Here is an 11,338-nt window from a genome sequence, read left to right as displayed (position 1 = left end):
TGTACCTTTTGAGTCAAATTGTGAGTCAAGTTCCATTGTGATTTCCTTCTTTTGGGGGGAATTCTGTTGAAACCAGATTATCCTCCAGTCTACTTCCATCCCCGGGGTATCCTCTTCCCCAGGGAGCCATTGAACAGCCATTGAATCCCCATTTTGCAGGTGAGGGAACTGAGGCACAGATTTGAAGTATCCATCCCAGCACTTAGTACAGTGCCTGGTAAATAATAAGCACTTAACAAATACCACAATCATTATTATTATTATTACTGCCCAAGGTCATACAAAAGACAAGTGGCAGAACAGGGATTAGAACCCAAGTCCTCTTACTCCCAGGCCTGTACTCTTTTTTCTAGGCCATGCTTACGTTCTTGAGCCTGGTGGAGTCCCAGGGGCTGGGGCAGGGCTGGGAAGTGGGGGGGGGGGTCCTCTGGACACCCTCAGCCTCCCGTTTCCAGAGATAACCCTTTTCATTCATTCAATTGTATTTATTGAGCACTTACTGTGTGCAAAGCACCATATTAAGCCCTTGGGAGAGTACAGTATAACAAAAAACAGACACATTCCCTGCCCACAAGGAGCTCACCCTGTTGGCTCAAGAGCCTGTTGGCTCAGAGCCCCTTCAGCTCTGGAGCCTGGACGTTCAACCTCAACCCTTCTTCTCCCCCGGAACCCAGGAGAGTTTGGTGGGGAGGGGGGAGATGAGACACAGAACAGGATCAGGGATAGGAAGGGGACCTCCACCCCAGCCTCTCCCTCTGACCCCCCCCGCATCCCCACCCACCTCGACATCTACTTGAACGGATGGCTCGCCCCCCCGGACCCCAGGGACCAGCTGGGGGTAGGGAGGACCCTCCAATAAGCTTATCGTGGGCAGGGATCAAGTCTACCAATTCTGTTATTTTGAACTCTTCCAAGTACTTAATATAGTGCTCTGCACATAGGCTCTCAATAAATACCCCAACTCTATTATACTATCCTCTCCCAAGCACTTAATCCAGTGCTCTGCAAACAGTAGACTCTCAATAACTATGCCAAGTCTGTTCTACTGTCCTCTCTCAAGGGCTTAGTCCAGGGCTCTGCACAAAGTAAGCACTGAATAAATACCATCGATTGATTGATTGATTGATTGATTGCACACAAGGGGTGGGAAGGGAAAAACCTTCCCAGGGCAGGGGGTGGAGCTCCAGTGACGTCAAGGAGCAAGGTGAAAGGCAAAGACCTCCCCATGGGGTGGAGTAAAGGGGCAGGGCCTGGCCCTGAAGATGGAGTCCAAGTTGACACAAAACGGTCACCAAGGGGGCCAGCTAGGGGAGGGGGTCCCTTTCAAGAGGTGACATTTTCCTGCTCAACTCCCCAACCCAGGGTCTCCGCTCCTAGAAGCTCACCTTCAACAATTTTAAATTGGTAGGGCAAGTTCCAGAACGGGAGAGGCCAGCGCCTGGGCCTCGGTCAGCCCCCAGCCCCAGGGGGCAAGCCCTGGCCCACTCCTCTTCCACAGGCCTCTCCGCTGAGCCAGAGGCCAAGAAGCCCTCAGGAAACCCACCACTACTGGGAATTCCACATGCACAAATACCAGGCCGCTGGCCAGGGAGAGCATGCCCCCACCCCCTGAGCGCCCCTCGGCCCCCACAACCTGACTCTACCCCCTTCCTCACTTCATCCAATCGCATTTATTGAGCGCTCGCTGTGTGTAGAGCACGGCACTAAGTGCTTGGAATGTACAATTAGGCAACAGAGAAAATCCCTGCCCAACAGCGGACTCACTTGCCGCCCTGACCCACCTCTTCTCCCTAGTAATAAAAATGATGATGATGATAATGCCATTTGTGAAGCGCTTATCGTGCGTCATGCACTGTTCTAATTGCTAGAGTTTATCAGGTTGGAGACAGTCCCCGCCTCATGTGGGACTCACAGTCTGAGTAGGAGGGGGAACAGGTATCGGAACTCCATTTTACAATTGAGGAAACTGAAGCACAGAGAAGTTAAGTCACTTGGCCACGGTCCCGCAGCCAAGTGGCAGAGCGGAGATTAGAACCCAGGCCCTCTGGCTCCCAGGCCAGGGGTCTTTCCACTAGTCCACGCTGCTTCCCTCTCCTCCCAGTCCTCTTCCCGCCCATGACCCTCGCTCTTGCTTTTTGTATAACACTTTTATTTTTCCAAAGTACTTCCACATCATTTATCTCGTCTTCTCCTCATAACGTCCCCAGGAGGTAGGGCGAGGCAGGCCACTGTATCCGCATTTTACAGATGAGGAAACCGAGGCCTCCAGAAGTTGTTACCTGCTCCAAGCTCACCCAGCCTGTCAGGGGCGGTGCTGGCATTAGAACCCAGATCACCTGAACCCCAGCCCCGGGCTCTTTCCCGGTAGACGCCACTGTCTCCCCCAGTTCTACGCTCCCCTTCTCCCCGTCCCATGATCTGTTCTCTGGCCCCCAGCCTCTGCCCCGGCTGGATGGCCCAGTGGCCTCCAGACTTCCCATGGCCTCTGACCTCCCCGAGAAGACCGTGGGTGGGCGAAGAGGGGAACGGAGAGATCTCTGGCTGAGAGACTTTAGTTGGGTCTGTCTGTCCCTGCTGCCTCTGTGTCTTTCTGGGGCGCCCCCCCATCCCCCCACCCTCCACCTCTCTCTGTCTCCATCTCCCCAGAGCCCCGTCCGCCTGCATTCCGGTCTCTCAATGTCTATGTCTCTCGGCTGCCAATCCGGGTCTCTGTGAGGAGCAACGCCCCACCCCCGGCCTTGTCCCCTGGACTGGGAGGGCAGGGCCGTCGCCTCTGGAGGGGAACAATGACGTCTTTTTAATTTCATCTGGCGCTCTGTCTCTCCCCCGGGCCTTGCTGACATAGGACGTCGCAAACACAGAGGGGGCAGGGGGGAGGGGTCGGGGGTCGGAAGGACCCCGGGGGGGGGGGGTTGAGGAGCTGGGGGGGGGGTGTCTCAGTCCATCCTGGGGGCTGCCTCCCCCTAGTCCCCTCACCAAAGACCCCATTCTCCACCCACCCGAAATAAAGTACGTGAGGTCGGGGATGTGAGGCTGGGCTGGGGGCGATTTACAGGGGTGACGTGGGGAGCCGGCCCCCAGTCCTCGGGGGTGGGGGGGGACTTGACACCCCCCCCCCAGATCTCAGTCCGAACAGAGGGGGACAGCCAGGGGGTGGGAACTTGTGGGGAAGAGGAAGGTCTGTCAGGCGGGAGAGCTGTACAGGCCCCAGAGGCCTGGGGAGGGGGTGGGGGATTTGGGGAGGGGGGTCTCCCCACTGGAGTGGGAGGGGTCAGAAGAGCTGTGACTCGGGGGGTGGGGGGTGACCCAGCCGAGGGCAGAGTTGACAAAGGAGGGCAAGGTCGACCTGGAGGGGGGCGGGGGTCGGAAAGGGAGGGGGCGGGGGGGCGGGGGCTCGGGGGTGGAGGGGTCCAGGGGCGACGAGCAGGGCTGGGGGGGCGGGGGGCGGGGGTCGCCTAGGGTTCCCAGTCGTTGTCGTGGTGCTGGGCGGCGATGATGATGACGACGGTGAGGATGGTGCAGAGCACCATGGCGGCGATGCCCACGGCCAGGGAGATGAAGGAGAAGTTCCGGGCCTCGCGGGACGCGATCTCAGCCGACACCAGGTCCCCCCGGGCCACCGCCGTCCGCACCTGCACCGGACAGACGGGGCCCGTCGGGGCCCGGATCTCCCCCCCCCAACCACCCCTCCCCAAAGGGCCGCTGCCCCTCAGGCTCCCCACCTTCTCCTGGCTCCCCACAACCTCTTTACCCCATACTATCTTCAAAAGCCCCACAAAAAATCCCACCTCTTCCAGGAGGCCTCCCCGGCTCATCTCCCATCCCCCCCGGCCCTGTACGCCACCCTCTTGCAGCATCACCAGTGGGTCTTGAGCCCCACGAGGGACGGGGCCTGGGCCCAGTCCCCACCCGTGGATTCTTTCCCAGTGCTCAGCACAGCACTATGCATGCAATAAACGCTTAAGAACTACCATTATTACTCTATGTATTCTCCTAAATTGCCTGCACTAAGAATTTAGATACCCACCGCTGCTGCACCTGTCTTTAATCTCTGCCGCTTCCCTCTTCCTGAGAATTATCTTGGTGTCTGCCTCCTCCGCTAAATCATAAGCCCCTTGAGGGCAGGGATCATGTCCAAAACTAAACTGTAAGTCCTTTGAGGGCAGGGATCATGTCCCAAACTAAATTGTAAGTCCTTTGAGGGCAGGGATCATGTCCAAGACTAAACTGTAAGCCCCTTGAGGGCAGGGATCATGTCCAAAACGCTTAGTTTGGTGCTCTGTCGAGGGTCAGTGCTCAATCGATACCGCTGTCTGATTGATTCATCAATCGTATCATTCCGAGCTCTTAGTATAGTGCTCTGCACACCGTAAACGCTCAGTAAATACGATTGAATGAATTAATAAATGAATGCAGGCCTTACGCTCGATAACCTCAGTGCTCAAAACTGAGCACTGTACTAAGCGCCTGGGATAGGGCGCTATAACGATAGAACGGACCCCTCCCACAACGAGTTTACAGCCCTTCCCAGACCCTGCCCCTTTTCTTCAAGGACTCTTCCCTCCTTCCATGCCCCCCACCTCAATTCCAGCCCTGCCCCTCCCCGCCGGGGCCCTGGTCGTCCAACCTGCACGGCCTTGAAGATGGCGATGATGCCGGTGGGCCAGAAGCAGCAGACGGTGGTCAGCACGGCGATGGGCAGGTAGTCGTGGGGCGGGCGGCGTGGCTCCAACAGGGCCAGGCCGGGGCCCAGCGGGGGAGGGGACAGTGTCCCAGAGGGCACCCCTACCCCCGCTGTCCCCGCCGTCCCTGTGCCCGTATAGGGCTGGGGAGGAGAAACACGCGACGACCTAAGTGAGCCTATGTAGCTGTAATTGATTTATTTATTCATCTGTATTAACGTCTGCCTCCCCCTCGAGACTGTGAGCGCGGTGTGGGCGGGAATGTGTTTGTGATTATATTGTCCTCTCTCAATGCCTTCCACACCGTTAAGTGCTCGATAAATTGGATGGAATTCATTCGTTCATTCAGTCGTATTTCTCGAGCGCTTACTGTATGCAGAGCAGTGTACTAAGCACTTGGGAAAGTGCAACACAACGATAAACGTGACATTCCCTGCCCACCTTGAGTTTACAGTCTGGAAAAATAATGCTATTTGTCAAGCGCTTACTATGTGCCAGGCATTCTACCAAGCGGTGGGGTGGATACAAGCAAATCGGGTTGGACTCAGTCCCTGTCCCACGTGGGGCTCACCGTCTCAATCCCCATTTTATAGACGAGGGAGCCGAGGCACGGAGAAGTGAAGTGAGTTGCCCAGGGAGACAGCAGACAAGTGGCGGAACCGGGATTAGAACCCATGACCAGGGCCCAGCACTCCCCAAGACACCGCGGTTGGCCGAAAGGCCTCTCCGGGGCCCCAAGACTCCCCAGTCCCCCCCCGCCACAACCTCTCCGGACCCTCGGAACTCCCCAGGCTTTCCCAGTTTCCCCTCACATCCTCTCCCTCGTTCCCAGTCTCCACCAGTCCCTCCCCAGCGCTGCCCATTGTCCATCCAGCCCCTCCTGTCCCAAGGCCCACTCCCCAGCCCCCACCGCCACCCCACTCACCGTGCCCACTGGGTAGACAGGCAGGTAGGCGGTGCAGGGCTGGAGCTGGAGCGGGTACCCCGGGGCCACGTACCCACCCAGGGGCAGGGCCCCGACCGTGCCCGGGTGCGTGGGCACCACGAAGCCCTGAGGGGCCGGGGGGGCCGGGGCTGGAGGGGGCGGGGCCGCAGCAGCGGGGGGCGGTGGGGGCAGACCCCCCTCAAAGCGGGTCTCCTGCAGGTAAGGGTCCGGGGGCAGGCGGGGGAGGGTGGCACAGCCGGGAGCCGGGGCGGGAGGGGCGTGGTGCGGGGGACGAGGCAGCGTGGCGGAGGAAGCGGGGCCCCTCATGGCGGGGGGCACCGAGGCGGAGGCCAGCCCGCCCCCGCCGAGCCGAGGGAGCGTGGCCGTGCCGGACTGGTGGTAGTGGTGGTGGTGGTGGTGGTGAGAGGCCGACGACGGGGCCGCCGCCTGGGAAGGGGGACCCGGGGGGTCCGCCGGGGGCTGGGGGGCATTGTAAGGGGGAGGGGACGTGTGAGGGACCGAGTCCTGAAGCCCTGTTGGGGGAGAGACAGAGACAGAGACACAGCCAGAGAAAGAGAGAGACGGATGCAGAGCTAGAGAGACACAGAGGCCCAGCCCCAGAGATGGACACGGAGACAGGGAGAGGAGAGACGGTCCGACAGCCCCCCTGCCCCAGAGGAGGCCGGGAGCGGGCCTCGAATCTAGGCCACCCTCCCTGCCCCCTCCGGCCTCTTCTGAGGAGGCTGATTTTTAGGTCAAGGTTCGCCTCCCCTTCCTTCCCCTCGCCAGGTCTCCGTCCCTGGGGTTCACCCCAACGTCGAACCGCCCCCCAACCGTCCCCCCGCCGAAGCCCAAGGCCTCCTCCGTCCACCTCCTCCCACATGCCGGCAGGCCCGTGCGCACATCTGCTTTAACGTGGTGGTCCCCTCCTGCGGGTCTGCGCCCACGTGTTGGCTGGCGGGTGCCCGAGGGTCTGTTTGAGTGAAGGTGTCTGGGTATTAGGGTGGGCGTTGGCAGGTGGCCATGCGCGGGCCCGTCGGCCCCTCCACGGGTCCCCGGGGGGCTGGAGACGCCCGTGACTCCGCGGGGTCCCCGGGCTTGTTTTTAATGGTATTTTGTTAAGCGCTGACTATGTGCCAGACACCGTACTAAGCGCCGGGGTAGATCCAAGAGAATCGGGTTGGACCCAGGCCAGGTCCCACATGGGGCTCACGGTGTTAATCCCCGGTCGACAGATGAAGGGATGGAGGCCCAGAGAAATGAAGCCATTAGCCCAAGGTCACACAGCAGACACGTGGCGGAGCCGGGATTAGAACTCAAGTCCTTCTGCCTCCCAGGCCTGGGCTCCATCCACTCGGCCACGCTGGTCTGCCTGGAATTTAGCGGGGAGTGCATTTCCACCCACTCTCCTCCTCTAAATCGCCATGACCTCATGTTTCCCTGGTGAGTTTCTTCCTGCGTGGGAGGCTCTGTCCATCTGTCACCCGCGGGTGGCGGGGCAGATCCCTGTGTCGGTCCGTGTTATCGCGTGTGCCGTCCGTACGGAGCGTGGGTCAGTGTGCGGTGCCCCTTCCCCCCCACCGGGAAACTAGGTGTCGGGGTCAGAGGGAATGGGAGAGCAGTAAAGGGAGGAGGAGGAGGAGAGGAGGGTTAGAGAGCAGGGGCAGAGGGAAGGGTCGGGAATCATCGTAGTAATAGTAAAGGGGGTAATAACGATAATAATAATAATGCTATTTGTTTTGGGAAATGGGAAGAAGGAAGGGGAGAGAAAGAGGGAGAAGAGGAAGAGGGAGAGGAGGAGGAGGAAGGGTGAGGAGAGGGAGAAGAGGAAGAGTGGGAGGAAGAGGGAGAGGAGGAAGAAGGGGGGAGGAGAGGGAGAAGAGGAAGAAGGGGGGAGGAGAGGGAGAAGAGGAAGAGGGAGAGGAAGAGGAGGAAGAGAGAAAGGAGGAGGAAGAGGGGGAGGAGAAGGGAGAGAAAGAGGGGGAGGAGGAGGAGGAAGAGGAGAGAATGGAACTGATGAGAAGGCTAAGAGGAAGAGACAGGGATTCAGTGTGGGAGGAGAGGGGGTGGCTGAGGGAATGGGAAAGCCAAAGCAGGGGTACGGGAGAATGGAGACCGGTTGGGGAAAACATGGACACGAGGATGGGGGAGCGGGGGGGATGGGGGAGCTGGGAGAGGGGCTGGAGAGGAGGCCGAGGGGGAAGTGGCTGGGGGGGGCGGCTGGAGGGGTGTCCCAGAGTTGGGGCAGGGGTGAGGGTTGGAGGACAGGATGCAGGAGAAGTTGGGGGAGGGGATGGGGGGGCGGGGAGGGGTGTCCGGTGTTACCTGACTTCTCTGCCGACATGGCTGTGGGCCCGGGAGGTCTAGGGTTGAGGTCGGGGGGGTCCCCCGCGGCAGGCGGAGGCGGAGAGCCGAGGCCGCAGGCCGAGAGCGCAGCCGGGATGGAGAGGTGATGATGATGATGAAGAGATGATGATGGAGAGGTGATGGAGAGAGAGAGAGAGAGAGAGAGAGAGAGAGGAGAAGCAGGGAGGGAGGGAGGGAGGGAGGGAAGGAGGGGGGGAGAATGAGAGAGAGACAGAGACAGAGAGAGAGGGAGGTGAGTGCGCGGGGGGAGACCCTTAAAGGGACAGAAAGGCGAATAGACCCCCCCCTCGAAACACACACCCCCAAACTCTATCTCTCTTCCCCAGACCCCAGCGGGGACCCAGGCATCCTGACTCCCGGCTCCTGTTCCTCTGGGGTTGCCATGGCAACAGGGAGGAAAGAACCAGAACAAGAGAGAGGAGGAGGGGCCTCTCGCAGGACCCCCCCCCCAACCCGTTCAACCTCCAAAAATAATCCACTGGGGATGGGAAAACGGGGCGGGGGTGGGGGCGGGGAAGAAGAAGGTCCCGGGCCCCGATTCCTACTCCCCTCCAGGGTCCTGAGGGAGATGACTGAAGGCAGAACCCAGGAGTCCAGTCCCCTTACCCCATCCCGGCTTCTCTCGTGGATTTGCGCCACCCCCATCCCCAGATGATTCCATAAAGCGCCCTCAAGTCACGGGAGGCTGGAAAGGTGGCTTGTCAGAGCCGGGACCTCAGCCTTACGTTCCACTGTAAGACCAGTCCAGAGCACCGGACACCCGGGTCCCCTGGCCACCGGCCTCGGGGGCCAGGCCCGGGATCCCAACCGAGGGAGCCGGGCAGGCCTCTCCCCCTCCCTCAGTTAATCGATCAATCGGGGGTATTTATTGAGGTCTTACTGGGTGCGAAGTACTGGACTAAAATAATAATGATGGTATTTGGTAAGCGCTCACTATGTGCTAGGCACCGTACGAAGTACTAGGCTGGATAAAAGCAGAGCGGTTGGACACAGTCCCTGTTCCACGTGTGGCTCACAATCTCAATCTCCATTTTACAGATGAGGGAACTGAGGCCCAGAGAAGTGAAGTGACTTGCCCAAGATCACACGGCAGACTAGTGTCAGAGTCGGGATTAGAACCAAGACCTCTGACTCCTAGGCCCAGGCTCTAGCCACTAGAATGGAGTTGGGAGTCACGTTCCCTGCCCACGAGAGCTTCCTGTCTAGAGGGGGAGACCGGCATTAATATCAATCAATCAGTGGTATTTATTGAGTGCTTACTGGATCCGGAGCACTGTACTGAGCAGATAGGAGAGGACACTAGAACAGAGTTGGTAGACACGTTCTCCGCCCACGATGAGTTTACGGTCTAGAGGGGGAGACGGGCATTAATATCAATCCATCGATATTTCTTGAGCACTTACTATGTGCAGAGCACTGGACTAAGCCCTTGGCAGACGAGACAGCGAAATTAGCAAACAGGTTCCCTCTCCGGCTCCAGGCTCTTTCCCATTGCAGCCCGACCCTGGGCCCCTGACCCCGGCCCCTGACCCCGAGCTCGGGATGGGGGGGAGGAGGACCCCGACTTCCAACTTGGTCCCCGGGGCTGCATCTCGGCACATGGGCGAGGAGGAAGAGGAGGCGTCTGCATTGGCAGACCGCGGTCCAGCGTTTTGCAGAAACGTTTACAACGCGAATAACCCCGTGTGCCCGGGGATCAATGCAGGGTGACGTGGTGTTCTCCTGCCCCTCCTCCCACCCCCACCCCGAGCCCCTTCCTCCGGGACCCTCTCTCTCTCTCTGCGACCCGTGGGGCGACCCCCACCTTCTAGCCACAGCGGGCTGGGGAAATTGGCTTTTGTCATTTCTTTCCCCTACAAAGGACTCGCTTGTTGAAAGAATCGGAAAATATCTGTTTATGCTGGGGAGCGTCTGGGACGCCTAGTCTCTATGGAGAGCCGGACCCCAGGGTGGAAGGCTGGGGATGGTGGTTCTCGGGCAGGCCCAGTGGGCTGGGGAAGGAGAGAAGGTAGACAGTGAGAGACAGTGTTGCCTAGTGGAAAGAGCCCAGGCCCGGGAGGCAGAGGACCTGGGTTCCAATCCTGATTTCACCCTTTTGTCTGCTGCATAAACTTGGGTAAGATAATTAGCTTCTCTGTGCCTCAGCTACCTCATCTGTAAAATGGGGATTGAGACAGTGAGCGTTACCTTACGTGGGACTGGGACTATGTCCAACCCTATTTGCCTGTATCCACCCCAGTGCTTAGTACAGTGCCTGGCATGTAGTAAGCACTTAACCACCATTTATTATTACTATTATTATTATTAACCTCTGCCTCAGTTGCCTCATCTGTAGACTGTGAGCTCGTCAAGGGCAGGGAATATGTCTCTTTGTTGCTATATTGTACTCTTCCAAGCGCTTAGTACAGTGTTTTGTACACAGTAAGCACTCAATAAATACAGTTGAATGAATGGGGATTAAGAATGTGAGCCCCATGTGGCACATGGACCATGGCCAACCCGATTAGTTCGAATCTACCTCGGCTCTTATTACGCTCCCTGGCACAGAGTAAGCTCTTAAAAATACCATTTAAAAAAAAAAGGGAGGCAGGACTTCTGAATTTAGGGAGTCGAGGGAGTGGGAGAAGGGGTGCGGGAGGGATCCAGATGCAGACTGGGAGAACTGGGGGGAAGGAAGGCTAAAGATCTGAGAATGGGAGCGGGTTTTGCAAATCTGAGGGGAGGCGCGAGGCTCTGAGGAGCAGGAGTACCATGTCCTGGTGGAAGGGGGCAAGGGGAAGAACAATCGATAAATTGATCAATCAGTGGCGAAGCAACGTGACATGGCGGAGAGAACACGGGCCTGGGAGTCAGCAGGTCATGGGTTCTAATCCAGGCTCCACCACTTGTCTGCTGTGTGACATGGGGCAAGTCACTTATGTATGTATCTATAATTCTATTTATTTCTGTTTATTTACTTGTTTTGATGTCTGTCCGTCCGTCCCCCCCACCCCCGGCCCCAGACTGTAAACACGGTTTGGGCAGGGATTGTCTCTCTTTAATGCTAAATTGTACTTTCCAAGCACTTAGTATAGTGCTCTGCACAGAGTAAGCGCTCAATAAATACGATCGAATGAATGAATGAATGAATTCTCTGGGCCTCAGTTCCCTCATCTGTAAAATGGGGATTGAGACTGTGAGCCCCATGTGGGACAGGGACTGTGTCCAACCCGATTTTCTTGTATCCACCCCAGTGCTTGGTACAGTTCCTGGCACGTAGTAAGCACTTAACAAGCACCACAGTAATTATTTATTGGGCCCCTACTATGTGGAGAGTGCTGTAGTAAGCACTTGGGAGAGCAAAACACAAGAGTTGGCCGGCACG

The 11,338-nt window shown here is 58.1% G+C and overlaps 1 protein-coding gene across 1 annotated transcript; it reads right to left on the bottom strand.

Annotated features, from left to right (window-relative positions):
* Positions 1-3,401: 3,401 nt before the first annotated feature.
* PRRT1 (proline rich transmembrane protein 1) lies at positions 3,402-8,117 on the bottom strand. The gene is made up of 4 exons (XM_029055370.1): positions 7,933-8,117; positions 5,608-6,140; positions 4,628-4,825; positions 3,402-3,632 (listed from the first exon to the last, which is right to left on the bottom strand). Exons 1-4 carry the CDS (start codon positions 7,949-7,951, stop codon positions 3,456-3,458), a joined length of 927 nt encoding a protein of 308 aa, XP_028911203.1. The 5' UTR covers positions 7,952-8,117; the 3' UTR covers positions 3,402-3,455.
* Positions 8,118-11,338: the final 3,221 nt, after the last annotated feature.

The sequence above is a fragment of the Ornithorhynchus anatinus genome, chromosome X5 (genome assembly GCF_004115215.2).
Source record: "Ornithorhynchus anatinus isolate Pmale09 chromosome X5, mOrnAna1.pri.v4, whole genome shotgun sequence".
Classification (NCBI taxonomy): domain Eukaryota; kingdom Metazoa; phylum Chordata; class Mammalia; order Monotremata; family Ornithorhynchidae; genus Ornithorhynchus; species Ornithorhynchus anatinus.
The sequence above is the reverse complement of the archived record's forward strand: the minus strand, read 5'-3'. Positions and strand labels throughout refer to the sequence as shown.

What these genes read in the sequence shown, in the direction of transcription:
- PRRT1 (XM_029055370.1), bottom strand. An exon ending in CTGTCTACCCAGTGGGCACG is followed by an intron (nt 4,826 to 5,607) that starts GTGAGTGGGGTG and finishes TCTCCTCCCCAG; the next exon opens with CCCTATACGGGCACAGGGAC. An exon ending in CCATCTTCAAGGCCGTGCAG is followed by an intron (nt 3,633 to 4,627) that starts GTTGGACGACCA and finishes TGTCCGGTGCAG; the next exon opens with GTGCGGACGGCGGTGGCCCG.